This window comes from Urocampus carinirostris, chromosome 14 (genome assembly GCF_059441175.1).
Source record: "Urocampus carinirostris isolate Australia breed hairy pipefish chromosome 14, RoL_Ucar_1.0, whole genome shotgun sequence".
Taxonomy (NCBI): Eukaryota; Metazoa; Chordata; class Actinopteri; order Syngnathiformes; family Syngnathidae; genus Urocampus; species Urocampus carinirostris.
In genome coordinates, this window is record NC_142362.1 from 13696496 (window position 1) to 13718821 (window position 22326).

At 36.1% G+C, this 22326-nt stretch overlaps 1 protein-coding gene across 1 annotated transcript in view; it reads right to left on the reverse strand.

Moving 5' to 3' along the window:
- agps (alkylglycerone phosphate synthase) overlaps positions 1 to 22326 on the reverse strand; it is a 44973-nt gene that overhangs the window by 17552 nt on the left and 5095 nt on the right. The window contains exons 2-16 of the mRNA XM_088353016.1: positions 21412 to 21501; positions 19652 to 19742; positions 18912 to 19032; positions 18030 to 18104; positions 17447 to 17518; positions 17267 to 17346; positions 14924 to 15004; positions 13120 to 13245; positions 12946 to 13054; positions 9423 to 9550; positions 8080 to 8131; positions 6342 to 6418; positions 6142 to 6254; positions 1296 to 1365; positions 669 to 730 (exon numbers count right to left, since the gene is read on the reverse strand). Of these exons, the coding sequence (XP_088209142.1) occupies positions 669 to 730; positions 1296 to 1365; positions 6142 to 6254; positions 6342 to 6418; positions 8080 to 8131; positions 9423 to 9550; positions 12946 to 13054; positions 13120 to 13245; positions 14924 to 15004; positions 17267 to 17346; positions 17447 to 17518; positions 18030 to 18104; positions 18912 to 19032; positions 19652 to 19742; positions 21412 to 21501 (1347 nt within the window). The remainder of the gene's footprint in view (positions 1 to 668; positions 731 to 1295; positions 1366 to 6141; positions 6255 to 6341; positions 6419 to 8079; positions 8132 to 9422; positions 9551 to 12945; positions 13055 to 13119; positions 13246 to 14923; positions 15005 to 17266; positions 17347 to 17446; positions 17519 to 18029; positions 18105 to 18911; positions 19033 to 19651; positions 19743 to 21411; positions 21502 to 22326) is intronic.

Genomic DNA, 22326 nt, shown 5'->3' on the forward strand with positions numbered 1-22326 from the left:
TGGCCCAAGGCCTCTCTAATAAAATTATTAAAATGTGGCCACAGTTTCAAATACATCTGTAAAACACAACAAATTATAATGGCAGTAACCTTTTGGCCACCTTGCCCTTGGATTTCTGTAGGAATTTCAGCCCACCCTATTTCAGACATGGCGACTGTAAATAAAAAAATTAAAAAAAAAAAAGAAGAAATAAGCTTAAAACTCACTTCTACTCTGTAGCATATGAATAACCTACTCTTCTCGTCGGCTCCAGAGCAGGGGAATGTATAGTAATATTCTGAAAAATAGTCTGTAATATAGTGACTTGACTTGACTTTGAGGGCCGCCGCTTCCAGGACATGTGGAAATTAGAGTATTTTTTCACCAAAATCTGAAACAACTGCGTCTGCCTAATTTGCCAAGAGATTGGCTGTTTACAAATAATATATCAAGAGGCATTTCCAGAAGAAACATACCGAGTACAAAAAGCTAAGTGGAAATGAACGCTGTGAAAATGTTAAGCAACTGGAAGCCGTTTTAACAGCACAGCAGAGATTTTTTTACGAGACCCAGCAAGTCAAATGAAAATGCTACAAATGCGAGCTACGAGGTCACGACTCTGATCACCAAGCACTGCAAACCTACCTAAGATAACATTTGGTGCAAATAGTTTGCAAGTTTATATTTACCTGTCCCAGGGCACAGAGGTCTCAAAGGACTCGCCGATTACATAGTAGTCCATCCCCAAGTCCTGTCCACAAAAGAAAGTAAAAATAATAAGTTTTCGGCCAATGGCGTAATATATAGATCAGTTAAAAAGTGGAGAATGTTTTTCAAATAAAACGTTATTTTTCTGTGAATTTTGTTGTTCTAAAGGCCAATAATTTTGAATATAAATTTGGTCAAGTTTTTTAGTATTTATTTTGGTAAAATATTCCTCTTTTTTGGGGGGGTTTATTTGTACTTAGTTTTTAGAAAATTAGTTAAATATACTTAAAATACCTGCCATATCTGATCTTTTTTAGTATTTTCTTATTTTACTAGAAAATATAGTAGAACAAAATTAATAAAACAGATCTATAAAGGTAATAAATCCATCAATCTATCGTCTTTGCTTCTTCTTTTAGTCTTTGAAGGCATGATAAAATAGGATCAGATTCCGGTTTAGCCTTAGAAAAGAAGGCAATGACCATATCGAATCAAGGTCCGGGAGGTCAAATTCTACAGAGCTCCTTGTGTTCTGGTCAGAGGTTATGCCTAGCTGCCCATCATCCAGTTACCCAAAAAAAAAGAAAAAAGCCACAGCAGTCACCCACCCGGAGGTAAGCGATGACAAAGGTCAACATGTAGCCCCTCTGCCCATTGTCTTCTCCGGCTGCCAGGCCTCTGAAAAAGAAAAAAAAAGATAACAGGGTTAATATTCAACAGTGGTGTCTTTGTGCGGCCGCGCTCTCACGGCAGCTGTGCTCGAGTCCGCCGATGCTACAATACGCCGATCAATGACACGGCGCCGTGCGTGTGGCCGCGGGTCAGCCGCACATCCATCACCTGAGGCGCTTAATCGCATTTTCATCCAGCGCACAAACTAATCAGGCCCAGCTCATTAGAAAATCGTTTCATCGATTGGCGAGCGTTTCCCGACAGCGGCGGGGAATCATCCCTGGCGACGCCGCTGATTATCCATCACTGGTACTTGATGCTCTTTTACTGGAAAATAATGCAATCAAGCTGAGGACGCTCTGAGCATCTGCCAACTTTCTTATGATGCGATTGCGGCTCATCCAAAGGTCACTTGGCCAATAACAAGCCAATGATCGTGAACGATAGATCCGCGGTAGTGTCAACTATTTGAAACAAATTGTGTGGCAATTCATTGATCGATTCTTCCATTTTACAAATTTGAAAATGTGTGAAATCATGAAATCAAGGGTAGAATTTGAACATTTCAATAGAAAGGACTCAAAAGGTGGTGGGGATTAATAAACATTAGTTGCTAACTTGTGTAATTGTTTGCGCGAGCTAAATTTGCTAATGCTAACATCAAATTAAAGCCGATTTAAATCAGTAATTCTTGCAAAAACACGTTTCTAAACAATTGTTTTATTTTACTTTATTAGATAAGTGTGATATCATCAAATCTAGAGTAAAAAGTTAAGAATTTTCATTTGAATAACTCACATTTAGTGCTGATTACTTTACATTAGATGCTAACTGCTGTATTTGTTTGCACTAGTTGAGTTTGCTAATGCAAAGTTCAATTGGAAGATGATTAAAATGAGCTATTTTTGTCCGAATGCAAAGGATATATATATATTTTTAAAACTTTCTTTAAGGAAATGTGCGAAATAACGAAAGGGTGGGGATTTAAGGTTTTATTTTAATTAGACAAAGCTGGGGCTGATTATTAAGACATTGGTTAACAATAGCTAAATTTGCTAATGTTACATTAAAATTAAAGCGTATTAAAATTCTACATTATTTTCTGAAACATTGGCAATCTTTCTTTAGATAAATGTGTGAAATTGTGACCTTAAGGTTATGAATTAACATTAGTTGCTAACTAGTGTATTTGTTAGCTATTCTTGTATGAATAACTTAGTTGTTTTTGGGGGGTCTTAAAAACTTTCTTAAGATCAATGTGTGTTGGTTTGGGATCATATTTTGGAATTTAATAAAATCGTCGTCGTCCAACTTGATATAATTGAGATTTTACTTATATTGGCCAGATCTCAATTTAAATATATATATATATTACATATACATCTGTAAACATACATTTATCATGAAAGAAACAGAAAGAACTATATTCATAATTTTACTATTGAGCCATATTCTCTCTCTCCCACTCTGTCTATCAATTAGGTTGGACTCTATATACTTATAAATACAAACAGTGCTTTCTGGCAATTTTTCTTGTTGTGTGTAATGTGTGTGAGTGGCAACATATTTAGGGGCACAAGTACCAATATGCACGCAACCCTAGTGAGAATAACCAAGTCAGAAAATAGATGGATCGAGGGACCTGTTCTGATACAAGCCTTATTTTAAAGGTATTGGTACCTGTGACCATTATCAGCCTTTTACAATCCGGAAGTCAATTTGATAAGAATAGAATAGAATAGAATAGAATATACCTTTATTGTCATTGTTACAAAATGGGTTAACATATTGTGACAACGAAATTAACAAAACAATATAATGATAAGGGATCAGGGTATTTGCATGGAAAGAAATGTTATATACAATTGGTATTGGTGTTTGGTATATTAATGACAACTAAAGAGTATTGGTATCAGTCTTAAAACTTGGAACGAACACTGAAGTTGTGTAAGAATTTGAAATTGGAAATCATTTTATCCGTAATGAGATTAGTGGATTATAAACTGCCCCCTCAAAAATAACATGAAATACATTTTTCATGGAAATAAAATTCATGTAAGAGTGATGGTTACAACAAAAGAAACGTTAGAAAAACATTGTTTCATAAAACAAATGTGAAATCTGGTTTCACCGCTAAAAAGAGTACATTTGTTCATAAAATATTATAGTGGGTACCAGTAGTCGTATTTCATTGTAAGAATAGATTATCAATTTTATTTACCATATTTTCTGGACTTAGAGGCGCACTGGTTTAAAAGGCCGGAAAACATGGTAATTACTGATATCGTAAGACTGTGAATTAAAAAGAAGATTCGGCGTTTTTTTTTTACATTTTTTTCGTGTAGGTATAACTACTATTGTGGCTTTGAGACTACAGTACATGTAATCTTTGCACTGTGAGGTAACTGTAAGCGAATGTTTCCAATTGGCCCAAATGATGCGAGGAGCATCGCAGTGAGCGTAACCGATTTCATCCTCCCCCAAAAGAGCTCATTGATCAGCAGCCACAAAGGCGGTCCTGGCAGGGGGACATCCACAGGTGATCCATCACACCAAACTAAGACAAACAACTGGTCCCAGCCACAAGCCCGAAGCGTCCTTTTCCCCCGTTACTTCTACTTAAAGCTAAGCGCGGCGAGTGATTTCTTTTGAGAATTGAACATCCCAAGATGTTCATTTTTGACACATGAGAGTAAATGGACTAAAAATAGATCACAAAAGTTGCAAAACAACAAAAAGGATGTAATCTCCTTTAAGTGATAGAGTTGAATGTTTTTGAGAAGTCTTTTCTCATTCGCTTCCTCATACAATGAAAAACGTCAAAAGTTTCATTTAATTTTATCTAGGCTGGTCAGCAATTAATCAGAAGTGAAAGATGTAGTCGGGTCTTATTTAGAGTTTTAATCTTTCAGTTTTGATGGAGTTTCATAAAAGCCGGCAATCGTGACTTTTCTTGTATTATTGCATATTTATTATATGACATAGTCATCCCTTTATTGGCGTTACGGCTTTCTGTGTGTGTGTGTGTGTTTACATTTGTTTGAGGATTCATGTTTTGAAATGTACTGTATATGTTGGACTTTTTGCTGTTACTGTCAACTTTAACTGGGTGAAACACTTGTCTTTTATTTAGAAAAATGGTGTGCTACAAATCAAGTTAAAATATTGAGGAAAACATTTTCTAAGATTGGTAAACAAAAAAAAACAAAAAAAAGTAAAATGTTCTCTTTTCCCTAGCCGATAATTTTGCATATTTTCAGGGTTTAGCATTTTTATTTATCAAATGTTTTGTATGCACTTGTAAAAAAACATTAAAATATTATTATTAACACAAAATACATAAAATAGTCTGCAAAAAATAGTCTGTGTAATGACCTGTGAAGCCCTTTGAGACTCTCTGATTAAGGGCTATACAAATAAAAATGACATGAATTAAATCATATTTGAAATTATCATATAGTTTCTTATTTTCGTTATTCTGCATTTTAATTTTATTATTTTAATTATCATCACTAAATCACATGGCAGCACGGCGGCACAGTGGTTAGCGCGGTTGCGGCACAGTTCTGAGGTCGTAGGAACCTCCTGCGTGGGTTCAAATCCAGCTCCCGGCCTTACTGTGCGGAGTTTGTATGTTCTCCCCGTGCTTGCTTGGGTTTCCTCCGGGCACTCCGGTTTCCTCCCACATTCCAAAAACATGCATTTCAGGTGAATTGGCCGGTCCGAATTGTCCCTAGGTGTGAATGAGCGAGTGAGTTGTCTGTCCACGTGTGCCCAGCGACTGGCTGGCAACCAGTTCATGGTGTCCCCTGCCCAATGCCCGATGATTGCTGGGACGGGCTCCAGCACCCCCGCGACCCTACTGAGGATAAGCGGTGCAGCTGATGAGATGAGACTAAATCACATTTATTTTAATTATTTGAACAAATATTCACATTTGAATGATTGTTTGGTTAGAAATATAAATCGTAAATTAGGAACAATTACGATATGTTTTATATCAGATTATTTAATTTGGCTTATTTTTTTTTAGAATTTTGCATTTTTATTTATATTATTGTTATTATTTCAATCCAATTTTTTATTCGTACCAGAATTTCCACTCCAATAATGTTTTTTTACAAAAACACCTTACAAAATAAATAGTAAATGAAGACAATTATGTTTCAAATTGTATATTTTTCGGATAATTTCGCTCATTTTCAGTATTTTCTATAGTATTTGTATTATTTTAATCACTTTTTTGTTGTTGCACAAACATTTACATTTAAAGAATTTAGTCACAAAAATAACTCAAAATGATGAAATATCCGACAATATTTCTTAATTTACAATTTACTTTAAGTATATTGTTTGAACAATTATAAAATACTTTTCTTATTAAAAATATTTTTGTAAAATAAAAATCAATATCATTAAATCGAACAGACTTTCTGAAAAGAATGTAATGTTGAAATTGCAGTAACAAGAACATTATAAATTTGGTTTGTATAAAAAACTGAAAAAAAGTCTCTGAAAACTGCTTTTTCAGATCCTTTTGCTCAATTTTGGGTAATATATTCATCATATTTTACTATATTTTTAACTTTAGTAAAATAAGACAATAATAACTTTGCAGTGATAGAGGAATAATAATAAACAATATTATAAATTTGGTTTATACTAATTCACTAAAAAAAGACAAGAAATATAGTAAATTATTGAACAACTAAACATATATGGATTTTTTTTTTTTGCAGTATGGTGCCACCAGGCTGTCCTTGCCCAGATTAAAGTACTGACCCAAACTTTGCAGCAATGTCATAAACTTGCTTCTCGTGCTGCAGGACCTTCTCCCGGTCCCCCTCGAACAGCAGGGTGGCCACGCACAGGCGGTTCTGGTCGAAGCCTTTGAACTGAGAATTTACGAGACCAAGGTTCACTTTTCACGACAAACACTTCCAGGGCGCCTCCGATCGGCCCCGCCGGCTTCGCTGCCTTACCTTGGTGATGTACAATTTCTTGAGTCCGTCCAGGAAGGAAGTGAAAAGCGATGACACTTGAGGCTTGAGGGCGTGACCTGCGGGCAACATCGGTTAAAGGTCATACACCAAGATTTAGTTTCAAACGTTTGTCATCATCTTACAAACCAAAAAATAAACGGTGACATTTAAATAACTTCACAACAGGCTGGTGGGTGCTGACGACGGGGCTCATAAATCAAAAACTTTCTGAAGGGAACCGGAGTTGACATGGCAATGTCTGTCTTTCTTACGCGCATTTTTTTTTTTTATTCATTCTTGATCAGACTCACAAAAAGCGCTTGCAGGAAAGCAAAACGAGGGAGCTGGGCCTATCAATCAAGTCATGTGTGATGTCACAGAGACTTACCAGGTCATTTATTTCTCCTCCCTCATGCTCATGAGTCTCTTCATGGCCTAATTTTGACCGCGGTGAGGTTTGACTACGTGTCCTTACCTCTGTCAGCACCTTCACGTTGTTTAATTAATAACACGTCACACCCTCGCCATGTCGGATTTGACTCCACCAGCCTTTGTTCTAAACTCCTCCCTTTTGCACGTAAAAGCCCTGCCATCATGACAACCTTCCCATTTTTCATCTTCGACGCAAATACGGGAACAACTAAATTCCATGTGTAGACTGAGAAGGCATTTATGGGTTGTACACGATGTGAGCAAAAGCGTGAAAGAAGCCGCTAATAAGCCAGAGAACGTATCACATTGATAGCCAGTTTTGGTTATTAGCATGAAAACCTGGCCGCTTCATCAAGCTTTCTTAATGCTCAGAAGCTCGTACTTGGTGAGAAAGCGGAGATCTAGGCGAGATAATGAGATCCCCGGAGGTTGGGGGAAGTTAAACTCAGATCTCCGGTGATGCCAGATGCATTGGCCAGACTTTGAGTGTCATAAAACTTCAATGGAATGACTACTTTACTGAGCCCGCGAGACATTTTTCATCTGGCTGGATCTTGGCTTCAGGTGAAACAAAAATACAACCACTGCTATTCATTGATGGGCTAAGATAAAAAGATTTTAGATTTGAATCTGAAAACCCATAAAGCAGGAGTGGGCAAACTGTGGCCTGCCGGGCACTTACAGCCTGACAGGCTTTTTAATATGGCCTGCTAAACAAAATGTGCAAAAAATATAAAAGAAATATACAAATGTTATTTAGGTGCCACTCTTGTCCCCGGTAGAACTATTCTTTTTTTTAATATAATATGTATTTTTTTTGCTAATAATGTTCACTATGTATTAATTGAATGTATCTATCAAATGTCATGCAAAAGTAAAATATCTTATGAAGCTTTTTAATCAAAATGAGTGCTTGAAAAGGAACATCATATATTGATTTGCTTCAATTCCGATGAAATGGTCAGTGGTAAAAAATATAAAATGAAATACTCATCTATCTATCTATATATATCTATCTGTACACACACACACACACACACACACACACACACACACACACAGTAAAAGTACGTAAGAATATTTATTCATAAATACATACAAGAAAAATATTTAATCTTTTTCCTAATACATGCATGCAAGGTATCTGAGATTTTATTTGCAGATACAAAACTCAAATCAATCAACCTTTTTTTTTCTTTCTGGCTCCGCCCACTCTGCCAATTGTTTTTACCCAATGTGGCCTGAAACTCCAAAAATCTTTTTTCTATAGTTGCATGCATAAGAAGGGGTTAGGGTAAAAACTTACCGAATTTAAACTGCTCGTTATCCATTAGCCGAATAGATGCAGGAGCACACCTCTAACAGAAGAAAATTTGGTTATAAAAAGTACCTGAGAACCAAAAGTGCAAATTTTGCAAAAATTATCACTAGTTCAGACCGATTTTAAAAAGTAAGAGGCTTTTGTATCCACCTAAATATCAACCTGGTAGCTTACCATTAAACGAGTTGTAAAATGCACTAAAAATACTCTTCATATTCTATGACTAGTACAATTGTCATCATAATTTAACTCTCATTCAACCTGACAAAATGTACACTTTTTTTGACAGTTTTGCAAAATTTAAAATGTAATTTATTGCTCTGACCTGAATGAATATTGAAATTATTCAATAATATGTCCCTAGTTGATAATAAAATGAAAACTCCAGATGGATTTTTTTTTAAAAGTAGATTACTGTATACATCTACCCCTCCATCAGGGTTTGTACAGGTTAAGGCAAGTTTAATTTAAGAGTTAAAGACTTTTTCTAATGCCATTTGAAATCAAATTCAAGACCAAGTCGACAAAGAAACACAATTGAATGTGTATTGTGGGTATACATACCTAAGAAAGGCGAGACTGAAACCACAACACTGGTTTTATAGATCCATTATTGTGGTCACACAATGTTGCCACCATAGTTAATTTGGTGAATTATCAAAAAGCCAATTGATAAAAAGATTTGGTGACATTTAGTTCAAACAGCTATAAATCTTAATAATGTGATCACATTTTAGGTCATGTTTATTTGTATAGCCCTTAAAAACAAGAAGTCTCAAAGGGCTGCACAGACCACAGATTATTGCAAACTACAGACTATTATTACACCATCCCCTGATCTAAAACCTACATGAGGGCAAGGAAACACTCAAAAACCTCAACATGAGGAAAATGAAGAAATCTTGAGAAGGGACCGCAAATGAGGTAATCCCCCCTCCAGGATGACCTGGCTGCATGTTGTTACAATAAAAATAATACACAAATATAGTCAACAGGAAAATTTTTAAAGAGTTTTGAAATTTAGATTCAAGACATTTTAGGGCCAATCAAGGCTTTTTTTTTATTATATATTTTTTTACCTTTGAAGAATTTAAGGATCCGCGAGGAACCCTGTCCATGTGGTTTAATTTTGAGCAACCATTTGGTGAAATAAAAGTCAACGTGTAAGTATTTTTTCCACTCAGGGGTACATTTTTCCAAATCTAGTATTAAAGCTTATTTTTGTCTCGTTTTAAATTATTTTCCCACCCAGAGAAGCTCTGTTAGACAGGCTTCCAAATGATTTAATATGATCTAGCCAATTGGGTCCAATTTTTTTTAATCAGTACCTGTTTGGCAACTTCTCGAAGACAGGCAACCCCCTTTTCAAAGTTGGGGAACACCACCGAGCCGTACTTTTGATATTCAGGCATGGGTCGAATCTTCATCGTCACCTCTGTGACCACACCCAGGATCCCTGTGAAAAATTAGAGAATATTAAAGTAAGGGGAAAAAGTTTAGGCTGATTATATGAATTTAGTACTCCTTGGAGTTCTGGTAAATGTCCTAGGGGTCCTGGTGTTGACCCTGGTCTCACATTTCACCAAAGGGGATCTGGCTTTCTACAAGGGCATGGAGGGGGGAGACTAAGATTTATCAGCAAGGAGCGTGAGGAAATAAAGCAAGACTCTCACAGCTCTTATACAGATACAGCTAAACCTCTGACCCACCTTTTGACCCAAAAAAACTCTTCATTAGGGACTGAACGAGAAAAGAAGCTGGAAACGTGCTGGTATGTGCTGAAAAAAAATGATTTTGCTGCACTAAACCACGTTGGATCTTTTGGTGCCTTTACAACATGAGCAACTGCATTTTAAGGTCAAGTATGCCTTCAAGATGATGTCTTTGTGAGCTTGTGGACACGGTAGAGCAGGAGTCAAACGTTTTTGAAGCTGCGAGCTAGGTGTCATATTTGACCCTGATCTATCCTTTGAGATGCATGTAAAGCAAATTACTAGAACTGCCTTCTTCCATCTTCGCAACATTGCTAAAATCCGTTCAATACTGTCTCAGTCTGATGCGGAAACAATAATTCATGCATTTGTTACCTCCCGTCTCGATTACTGCAATGCACTACTCTCCGGTCTCTCGAAGTCCAGAATCAAGTCTCTTCAGCTAGTACAAAATGCCGCAGCGAGGCTTTTAACTAGGACAAAAAAGTACGATCACATAACACCGATTATGGCTAACCTGCATTGGCTCCCAGTTAGCCAAAGATGTGACTTCAAAGTTCTCTTAGTATTGTACAAAATCATACATGGACTTGCTCCCTCTTATCTTTCAGATCTGATCTGCCACTATGTCCCGGTCCGAAGCCTACGATCTGAGAGTGCTGGTCTTCTGATGATCCCGAGAGCAAAGAAGTCTTCGGCTGGTTCGAGAGCGTTCTCCATCCGGGCACCGGTGCTGTGGAATGCTCTTCCCCCTGAGATTCGATCTGCAACCTCAGTGGAAATGTTTAAATCTAAACTTAAAACTCACTTCTACTCCATTGCATACGAATAACCTACTCCTCTTGTCGGTTGAAAATAGTTTGTGTAATATAGTGTAACAATCTGTGAAGCCCTTTGAGACTCTTCGTGATTTAGGGCTATACAAATAAAAATGACTTGACTTGACTTGACTATTTGTTAATGATTAACAGGAAGGGCTACCAGTTTGACCCAAATTTCTAAAATGACAGCTTATGTTATTATATTATTATTATTATGTTTTTATAAGAAGCCACGACTAATACAGGCTCACTCTACAACTAAAACATCTGCCTTGCTGGTATGAGGCCATTTGGTGATTTACGTACATATATAAATTACAGGCTTATTTTGAAAGGACTTTGGAGTAATTCATCATGTATCCAAAGACACTGACAATGTAATATATTCCTTATTTCAGTTGGAAATTAAATAGTCTTGAAATATCATATCTACTCAGATGTTCTTAGGAGGCAAACCGGTGTCCGCACCCCCCTTAAGTTGGTGACTCCTGGAGTACAACAAGATTGGTAAAGGAGTGTGAACAAAACTTTTTTGAAGTATTTTTAATACTCATGAGCCGATTTGTTTTAAATTGAATAATTATTATTTTGCAATATTAACTCATTCCCTGCCATTAACTTCCATAGCAGTCAATTATATTGAGTGAGTTAATGCCAATATAGTTATAAATATTACACATGTATTACATTATAAAGAATTCAAAAAAATATACACAGGAAAAACTACAGAAAAATTATAGCACTTGAAAAACAAATCCTGTTGTTATACATTTAATATCAGTTTGCAATGTCAACTCATTCATTGCATTCAACATCTATAGCACTCAATTGGATTGGGTGAGTCTATCCAAATAACTTATGTAGCCATCAAATACAATAAGTGAATATAGTTTTGACTATTTAAAAAGGGATTTTTTTTTTTTACATAGTGAAAGTGACGTAAAAATTACACTTAAAAATAAATCATGGCGGTTTAAATGGAATAAATACTTGCTTGGAATGTCGACTCATTCACTGCCATCAATGTCTATAACAGTCAATAGCAGTGGGTGAGTTGATGACAATAATGTCTTAAGCAGGGAAAAAGTTAAAATGTTTTTAGGTTTTAAAATGGTGTCCATTTTTCAGTTTATACAGTTGAAATGAAACAAATTACAGCACTTTGGAGAAAAATAATAATGCTCAAGTGAAAATCTGTGCGTTTTCTGCCTTGAGAGATACATGTCTGGATAGATGTTTGGTTGCTGGTGGCAACTGTTGCAGATAAAAGGAGTGCATTGTCCACAAAGTAGCACACGTAAGTAGATCTTGTGGATTCATTCCAATTTTACTGGTAAACCTTTAAGATTGTTGACTCTGATCACATTCAATAGGCTCAGAAGTGGATAACACGCTTATTCTCTTATTAAAAGAGCACACTCATCCTGTTAGAGCTTTAATGAAGTCTCTAAAGTGACAATACGAGACACAGGCAGCTCCCCGGAGGCAAGCAGGCAGCCAATTTATTCAAGACCCCCAGGCTCCTCCCCCAATGGCTTATGATAGGAAAACAAAGGAGGTGACAAAGAGGAGGTCCTTGCGTGCAGTCACTGATGCAGCTGAATTACTCTAAATAAAATTTGGAATGGTATTGGTGCCAAGGACCTATGTTAAAGCAAGTTGAAGCAGTTCCTTTAATCCAGATGTCAGCGACACGGAATAGCTAAAAATTTCATTCCGTCTCATGTAAGAGAAAAATTAGTAATTATTAAATGTACAGAAACTGCTGCATTTTAAATGATTAAAATCTAAATGAAAAATAGAAACCAAAACAATTACATGATTTAATCCATTTGAACACATGCAAAATGGGACAGTGAGCTGTCTGCAACCACAGGTTGAGTACCACAGTTTAGATAAAAGCCATTCTTTGCTGCCATCTTGTGGCACAAATAAAACACTACAAGACTCGATTATAAGGTGTTGTTTGATGGGGTTTTTTCAGACAGAAAGGTTGCTTCAAAATGCATTATAAATAGCATGTTATGTGCATGGTATTGAACAGGTTTAGTAAAATGTATTTTTATTCTACTTAAGGGGCAAAGCAGAGCAGAGTGGAAGGTTTTGTTAACGCCAGAGTCAGTTTTTTATCTAGTACAGGCGGTATAATGTAAATAATTCTACCACAATCAGCAAGCTTGGTCAAGGACAATCAGTTCAAGGCAAGGGCGCCTGATTATAAACTGCATGTTGCCGCTTTTAACTCAGATGTGACCAAACACAGCTGCAAACTGCTATGACGGTACCAGGCAAAGAAAAAAGATAAACCACGAACATACCTTCAGATCCCATAATGAAGTGGTGAACGTCCGGTCCTGTAGACATGCGGGGACCCTGACAGCTCTTCTCAATCACCCCACGTGGTGTCACCATCTTCACGTGGACCACCTACATCCTCCACCGGAAACAATCTTAGTAAATTAAGTTCATCTGATGAAGAAATGAGGACGCACCAGATCTTCGATGTTGCCGTAGATGTTCTTTTTCATGCCTGAAGCTCTGGTTGCCACCCAGCCCCCTACAGAACTGAACTCCATGGAGTCGGGCTCGTGGCCAGTGCAGTAGCCGCTCTCGTTAAGCTGACAAACAGACAAGTGGTTAAAAGTCAAATGGTGTGCTGATATAGTTTTAAATTAAGTAACGCTTCAAAAATTGTTATTGCCGTTCCGGAGTTTAATATTCATAGACCAAAACAAAATATGGGGTCTATTGGTATCCATCAGTGGCAGATGATTTTGCTTCTTTCAGCATTGCTTTTGTTTTTTTAATTTTAGGGGATTCTAAATTGTTTTTCTAGTAAAAACAAGACCAAAAAGAGAATAACCCAATGATAATACAAACACTAATGGTAATAATATTGGTTTAACATAATTGATTCATCAAGTATTTTTTAAATAAAATGGAAAAAAAATATGTATTTTAAAAATTGGGTCGGAGACCAAATAATTGTGCTAATTTTAGGTAATTATTGTTGTTGAGCTAAAAATAAAAAATATTGATATACTATTTTATATACTAGGGGATTTGTAAAATAAAATATATATGTATTAAAAATGGGCAAAATAACCTCGCATGTGGAACAATAACACTTTACTTGGAAATATAATAATAATAATTTATGTTTTTACTTTTTTCATGTTAAAACAATCCTTTCATGTTGTGAAAGGATAGTAAGATGTTTGGACGTGTTCTAAGGGATGGACAGGGCACCCGTATGATGCAGCAGGGGTAAACCAGTGAAAGCTGTCAGGCCCTGCTGTTGAACAGAAGTGTGTTGTGTCACCATGACCAGAGTGACATGGCAGCTTTCTTGTGTCCCGTTTCATCTGGAGGGACGAAAGCATGACCAACTTGGGTGCCGAGGTGCATTTGGGTTGGCCATGGTCCAAAACAATTTGTGTGCGATTTTTTTTTGCTACTTTTTCCCTTTTTTTATTTTCTTTGTTTTTGTGTATGTGTTTGTCTTGCTGTCGCTCACCCCTCTCGAGGGATATGACCAGGGTAGATAGATGGATAGATAGATTCTCACATTGGTATTTTTTGTAGCATTTCTTTTGTATTTTTGTAATAATAACGTAGTTGTTTTTTGTAGTATTTTCCTTGTAATATCTCGGCAAGTTTAGTAGTATTTCCATAGTAGTACTTTTGTTGTGTGTCCATAGTAGCATTTATGCAGCATTTTAGTATGTTTGTTATATTAATGTAGTTTTATTTTTATAGCATTTCTTTAGTGTTTTTGTAATTACTGTAGTTGTACTTTAGTAATATTTCTGTTGTAGTGTTTTTATATTATAGTATTACTACAGTAGTATTTCCTTAGTAGTGCTTCAGTAGTATTTTGTTAGTTTTTCCAATATTACTGTAGTTGTACTTTTGTAGTATTTTTGTTGTAAAATTTCTTTAGAAGTATTTTTGTATTATAGTATTAGTATTTCGTTTTAGTCCTGCTATATATCTTTCTTTTTAAATAAAGCAAAATAATACAATAATTCCGTTTTTGAGCACTACATTAGATATTCAGTTTTGTGGCAATTTTGTAGTACTTTTTAATATTATTGTATCTGAAGTGCTATTTTATAGTAGACACAAAGCGACAATAGGAAAAAAGTTGGCACCCCCAAAATATTTTAATCAGTAGCACCATATTTACTATTATATATATTGACAATTTTCGTTTGGTGGGCCAGATGAAAAAGCCTGACAGGCCTCATGTGGGACGCGTGCTACAGTTTGACCACCTATCATTTCAACACTTACCTGACGCTCCAAATCCTGACCAATGATGCCGGCTTCCAAGTGGGCAGTTAAATTTTTCTCATCAATCCACAGAATGCGGTTCTGTAAGGGGGGAAAACACAATGAACTTTGCACATTAAAGCCGCATAAAGTGTGAGGTAAACATGCACAGTGAATCGACAGCATTCGGCTTCCCGTGGTAGAAGAACTCAATTAAATTTCCAATTCCCCATATCTGCTTTTTATTTCGTCCGCTAAGTACTGAGGTTGGCCTTATCTGCAGGGGGTCACCGTGGCCCACCCTGTGCCATCAATTACACAGAAGTGGTCATAAAGTTTACGTTCTTGCTTTTGCTGCTTGTTTGGCACACTGGAGCAAGCTCACCTCCGACCTCTGACCTTGGCAACAAACGGGTGATGGGACAGCAGCCTTTTTATTGTTTTCACACAGTTCAAGGGACAACAGTCTACTGGATATTTGCAGTTTTATATTATGTTGTAAAAATGAAACGTTATCGCCTTGGGGATAGAGTTGAGTTAGCATTAAGATGAATGGATACTGCCAAAGGATTATATTTGTGTTGTACGGTTTGTCTTCTGGATTTATGATATGCAGCCGTTTTACAAGTATGATTAGAAGCCAGGCTTTGTTGCTTAAAGGAAAACATGTGGAGAGTGGGAATTAAATATAATTTGTTGTTTTGTTTTTTTAATCTACCATATTTTCCAGACTACCAGTCGCAATTTTTTTCATAGTTTGGCCTGTGGAGCGACTTATACTTTGGTGAGACTTAAATGTGAAATTAAAAAATTATTATATCATTGAGTTCTGAATTTTTAATGCTGGTACTATATCATTTCACATGTTAGTTTCAAAGTAAACCGCAAGAGGGCAGTCTAGGCCTATGTTGATCATTTTAGCCTTGCCCCGTTGTGGAAGGGGACAATTTTTGGCACAACATGAGTAAATTATAAAAACAACTGAGAAGAGCTGGAAAAAAATGGCTTAGAAAAGGAAATCATATCATAATAACCAGCCAAAAACGGTAACGGAGCAGCAGAATTGGAGTTGGCAAGAAGCGGAGGTGACAATGAATCTGACATAAACGACCTAAAAGCGGAAGGAGTAAGCGGCACATCTTTGACCTCCCGAGTTGGGGTATAAAATGAAGACTTCATTTGATTATTGATTTGGAGTGAAGCTGATAGTTTGGTAGGCATTTTCTTTATGCTAGAGTTACCTGAATAAGTCTTCATATGTTATACTATTATTACTAACATTACCAGGCAAGTCAATCATGTCCTGTTAGTATACAGTACATTTTTTAAGTCTGTTGTTAAAATGCTTTTCATATGATATACATGTTTTTGGTGTTGGATTTTTTATCAAATAAATTTCCCCCAAAAGTACGACTTATACTCCAGTTGCGACTTAAATATGTTTTTCCCTCTTAATTATGCATTTTTTTGGCCGGTGCGACTTATACTGCAAAGAGACTCATAGTCCGGAAAATACAATATTTACCGACAATTTGAAAAGACATTTCCTCATGCCTACGTCAGATAATGTACTGAAGTAAAAAAAAAAACTGGTGTCAAATACCGATACCACTAGTACTTTTATAGATATGTTCTCAATTGCCCACAAAAAAAGTGAAACTAACGAACAGTATTAATAAAAAGTATTGTTTTCATATTTTCCCTTGAAATAGCATATTTCACTGAAAAACAAAGAAAAATTAAAACCCATAAACTAAGATTTTGGGGGTACTTTTGCTAATTCCAAACAAATTTAAATATAATTTAACTATTTTTGTATATGTGTACAATATACCTGTAGTCTTCAAAGTTTTAGGGTAAACCAGACAATAATGTGTTTTCCATGAAAAGACACACTTTTTAAAAAATTAATCAAATAAGTTGCAACGTAAATAGAACGCATAGACGAGACATTGAGAAGGTTAGGAATAATTATTTTTATTTAGGAAAAACACATTATATCCTTCAAACTTTAGTCAAGAATTGGACATTTGAAGCGACCCTAAAACTTTGAACAGTTATGTATATTTATATAGGAATATAGAAAAAATATGATTTTATAACTATAACAATGAGCAAAATCACATTGTTTTGTGTCATAATGCATAATATTTAAAAGTATATGATAATAATGCATAAGAATAATTATGTATGATTACATTTTGTCATTGCATTACATATTCAACAAAGACAACAAGGAAAAAGGAAACAAAAAGAGAGTGTGACTCGGTGCCAATATAAACATGATTATCTGATTCAAAGAATTTCCTTGTAATAAGAAAGTCCTTATAGTAAGGAAGTTCCTAAGCCGTTTACAGTACTTACCATCTGAGAGGTATCCAGAGACACAATACAGCGAGTTTCATCTGCAGGACACTCCAGAGCACTAGAGACGCTCGTGCCTCCTGTATTATAGTCAAAGGATGGAAAGTTAAACTTATTGATTCCAATGAAAGTAAATATGATGCATTTAATTTCAAGCCCTTTATTGCATCAAAAACTCACCTCCATACGGTATTAAACAAACATTGTGTTTGCATGCCAGCTCGACAAGTTTGACAACATCATTATGACAATCTGCAAAGACACAAGACATCATCTTCACAACTGAGGTCATCCCAATAAGATATATATTACCATTTAACCTCCTCTATTGCAAACATAAATTAAGTCTCAAAGTACATTCCAAAACAAATGTGATATGACAGAGAAGATAAATTGTGTGTTTGCATAGGCCGGGCCATTAGCGAAGTAGAAGGCAGGGAAAACAGGGTGTGTGTTCATTTGCCAGAGGCTTTTCCCAGGTGGAGCACGACTGCATGAAGTGGTGCTCTTTGGGGTGAGGTGATCCGAATCAATACAAATGTGTTGCCGCCAATAACAAAGCTCACATCAGGTCACAGTTAGTGGGTGGGGAGGACGCACTTAAGCGTGGCTAAAGTGTTTTTCGGCGGCGGAGGCTAGGAATGCCCGTATTCTGTTTCAAGCTGCCGATTGACGGAAAAAGAAAAGATACTGCCACTTTTGAATTCAGCATTTTAACTCAACAAAAAATAGATGGATGAATAATGACATTTCAACAACTCACTTGGCCAGACCACGATGTCGGGAATGCGACCGATTCTCCCTTCCCGCATGGCAAAGATCTCATGTAAGCAATGTCCTGCAAACAACACGAGCCAAGTAAGCAATCTACATGCCGTGAAAATGGATTTCCCTTCTTCTCTGAATTCTGTTTTTTGGATTTCTCTCACTCACAATAAGGTTTCAGGTCATCGAACCAATTTCAATATTAAACAGAGACAACCCAAGGAAAAACAAATGCAATTTGGAAATGTTGATTCCATTTATTAAGGCACAAAAAATTAAAACCGCTGTAGAGGAATTTTGGCCCACTCTTCCTTGCAAAATGGTTTCAAATCCAGATAAGAGGAATTTTTAACATGTACTACCCGTTTAAGGTCTCACCACAGTTAGATTTAGACCTGGACTATGACTTGACCACTCCAGGACCTTCGTTTTGTTTTGTTTTTAAGGCTTTCAGAGGTCTACTTGCTGGTGTGTTTCGAGATCTTTGTCCTGCTGCATCATCTAAGATCACTTGAGTTTGTAGGCACGAGCTGATGCCTGGACGTTCTCCTTCAGGAGCTTCTGGTAGACACCAGAATTTATTATTCCATCAACCACAGCACTTGTCCTGGTCCCCAAGGCATCAAAGCAGCCCCAGATCATTACATTGCTACCGCCATGCTTTACTTTTTGCATCATGTTCTATTGGCCAAATGCTGTGCCATTTTTACACAAGATGTAAAGGAATGCACACATTCCAGAAAGTTCAATTTCTGACTCATCAGTCAAGAATGTTTCTCCAAACGTGTTGAGGATCAAGATACTCAAGATACTTTTCGGCAAATTTGAAACGCCTCTTTGTGTTGAATTGTGACAGCACTGGTTTCCCTTTGAGTGTTACCATGGCTACGGAAGACTCTGTCCTCTGCATCGTGAGAGAAGGAAATGCTGGATGACTTCAATTCATCCAAAAATGGCTGGTTAAGAGTAGGAGCTTGTACGGCGTTGCTGTTCAGGAGGGACTGGGACAGAAGAAAAGAAAATAATATTATATAATATACATAAATACATACATACATATGGAGGTACTTGTGTATTTATTATTCAATCCCCCCAAAAATCGTATCAAAAGAAATAATTTTAATAAAAAATACATATTTTACACTCCAAAAATTGTATTTGAGCACTTTTTTTTTTTAAATTGAACATGTTTTCTTTGATTGAAGTAATCCTTTCTGTGTTTGGATCATGTTTTTGGTAGGACATTTGTGTTTTTATCATTCAATCCAAACAAAAGTTGTTTTAATCAAAATATACATTTTCAATCAAAGAAAATAAAAGTTTAAAAGCAATAATAATAATAATGATAATAATAATAATTGAATAATAAAGACAGAAATCTACCTCCATACATTTATATCTATATAATCTATATCTATCTTATATATAAAATCTACATCTATCAGGTATATAATCTATATCCATCTATATCTATCTGATATATAATCGATATCCATCTAGCCTACATATAATATATATCTATTTATCTATCTATCCTATATATAATCTATATCTATCTGTCTATATTTCTCTTGGCTGCACTCAATGTGGCTGGAACAACAGGGAATAAGGAGCACTCACTGTTGCTGGAATTTTGTGCTGCAGACTGGCTCCGAATGTGCTTTCAAACCAGTCCTTCAAGCCGGGGATGATCAAACCGCTTAATCTATATCTGCAAGAAAATCAGGAGGGTTCTTTTTCCCCTTTTTTTAAGACAAGTTGTCAAAACAGCAGTTGAGAAACATCCTGTTTCATTCCAGAAGCATCGGAAATAGCTGTTATCTTCTTTTGCATGCCACTCACTCAAACACTTCAGAGGCAGCTCAAAATGTGCTTCACATCAGCTACAGGGTGTTACAATGAAATATATGAAAATGATTTGTAATATTATAGTCAATACTGTAAAGGAAATAAAATCTTAATGAATCACAGTACTGTGCGACTACCATTTTTAATTATCCTAAATGTGAAGTACAATACTATTATAATACATATCACATTTTATTCATAAAAATTAAAATGCAGTCATCCCTAATTTAGTGAAGGGTCACGTTCCAGAAAGAACCTGTTGTAGACAAAATTTTGTGAAGTAAAAACCTACTATCCGGTTATTAAAAAATAAACATTGTATTATAGACTGAAACCAAAGAATATCAACCGGTTTACAAGCTCAAGCACGTCTTAACAAATAAAAATACTTTATAACCATGTATTCATTTATTTTTTTACAAATAACTACTGTCCCGTCAAATAGTAGTACACTGAGGTAGCAGGGGGGTGGTTGAGTTCAGCTAACCAGAATGCAGAACACGAGGCAAAATTTAAATCTGCAAATTTAGCAAAACCGTGAAAAGTAAACAAGTGGTATAGCCAAGGATTACTATATTTGTATCAGTATAAGATTTTTCAAAACATAAAGTATACTTAGGGTTAAGGATAGTGTTAGACATTATTAATAAGTTTGTTGATATTGTAAAAAAAAACTCTTTTTGCATTAATAGAACGTTTACAAAAAAAAAAAGAAAATGCAACAAAATAAATAAAATAAATTCCCAAAATAATGGTGATGTGTCTTTCTGAAACAGCACCAACTTTATATTATTTACATAAATACAACAATATAAAATTCACATATATTACATCATATTATGTCCTATTCAGAGTATGTATATATATATATATATATATATATATATATATATATATTATGATATTTTAAAATCCATATGATATCATAATATCTTTAATATTTTACAATATTGCAGTTTACCGTTGGTTAAACAGCTTTGGTTTGGATGCAAAAATGTTGCTTGAGCAAAAATCTTTTGCAGTCAAAATAAAACATTATCAGCAAGGTCATTTTCATTTCTCCTTCACTTTTGATTGTACTTTTATATCAGTACCCGTTTCCCTAAAGGAAGCAAAGCATCCTTCCATTTTATTTATCTCGTCGTTGAGTAGATGATACCTGGAATTTTCATCTTGTATCCGCACCAAAAAAACGAGTAAATAATTACAAGAGGTGTTCTCGAGAATTGGGTGTTAACTTCTCTAGTTATTGTGTAACTTAAAATGCGGGAAAATACAGCTTACACAATCAGTTCCACTGACAAACCACTAGAGGGCAGCAAAGTCTTGTCACCAGAGTGCTTGTGGAGAACAGTCGGTAGGGGAGAGAGAGGGGGGATACTTGCTGACGAAATGATTGATGCAACGCGCCTCAAGATTACAATTACACGAGAAGTTGAGAATCCTTACAAAAGATGGTCAAGTAAGTGAGTAAAATAACGTGCCATTCAGCTTCAGGGGGGATTATTGACAAAAAGATACTCTTACTGTACCTTTTGCCGGTGAATTCTGCTTGGCCTTTCTTATTGAAGACAAACTTGGAATCGCTGTAGCCCCAACCGTTCCATTTCATGATCTCCTGCCTAGAAGAAAGAGTAAACCGATGATGGTTAATGCAACATCCTATATAGTTTATCGGGTGCAATGCTTAAAGGTGGTGTCCACAATTTGAACTGTTGCTACTCTCAGCGGCCATTGCTTTAAGTCATGACCGCAGCCTAAGTCAACTCATTCCCCAAGTACTCATAAACTCTTCTTTTATGTGAAGTTTGGGTTGGCGCTTGGACTGAATTTGAAACGGGCCTTTTCGAACTTTTACCAGTTCCAGGCTGGGTGGTTGGTTGAATCCCTTAACAACACAGGTTGTAGGGGCACCATTTCCTTGGTGTGTCTTGGGAAGGTACAGCCTGGTGGCACACATCCCTCTCCTGGCCAACAAATATTTCCACCCGGTTTAAGTCAAGTCACATTTATTTGTATAGCCCTTACACACAAAATGTCTCAAAGGACTGCACAGGTTTAAAAACGGCAATCTTTTGTGTGTTAGGCTAATATACTAACCACTGTACTACAGAAACATTTCCCGGCTACACTAACAAAAAAAAACCTGGGAAAAACGTGAAATCTTCTCCACCCCTCCTTTTCTGCATCCTAATCTGTTGCAAGTCCCGGAACAGCGGCGCTAAAAGTAAATTAAAGGCAAAGAGGCGCCGTGTTTTTTTATAAAGGCCCTTTGAACTCAGTTGGGCATTGTTAACACACACTTAACTCATTCAGGGCCATAATGTTAAAATACATTTTCAGAAGCATTGTCCCCAGTGCCAAGACGTAAACAAAAACAAAAAACTATTTTAGAGGCTTTGATGCTGCTGATCAGTAAGTATCAAGCCTCTGGGAATGATTTCAGT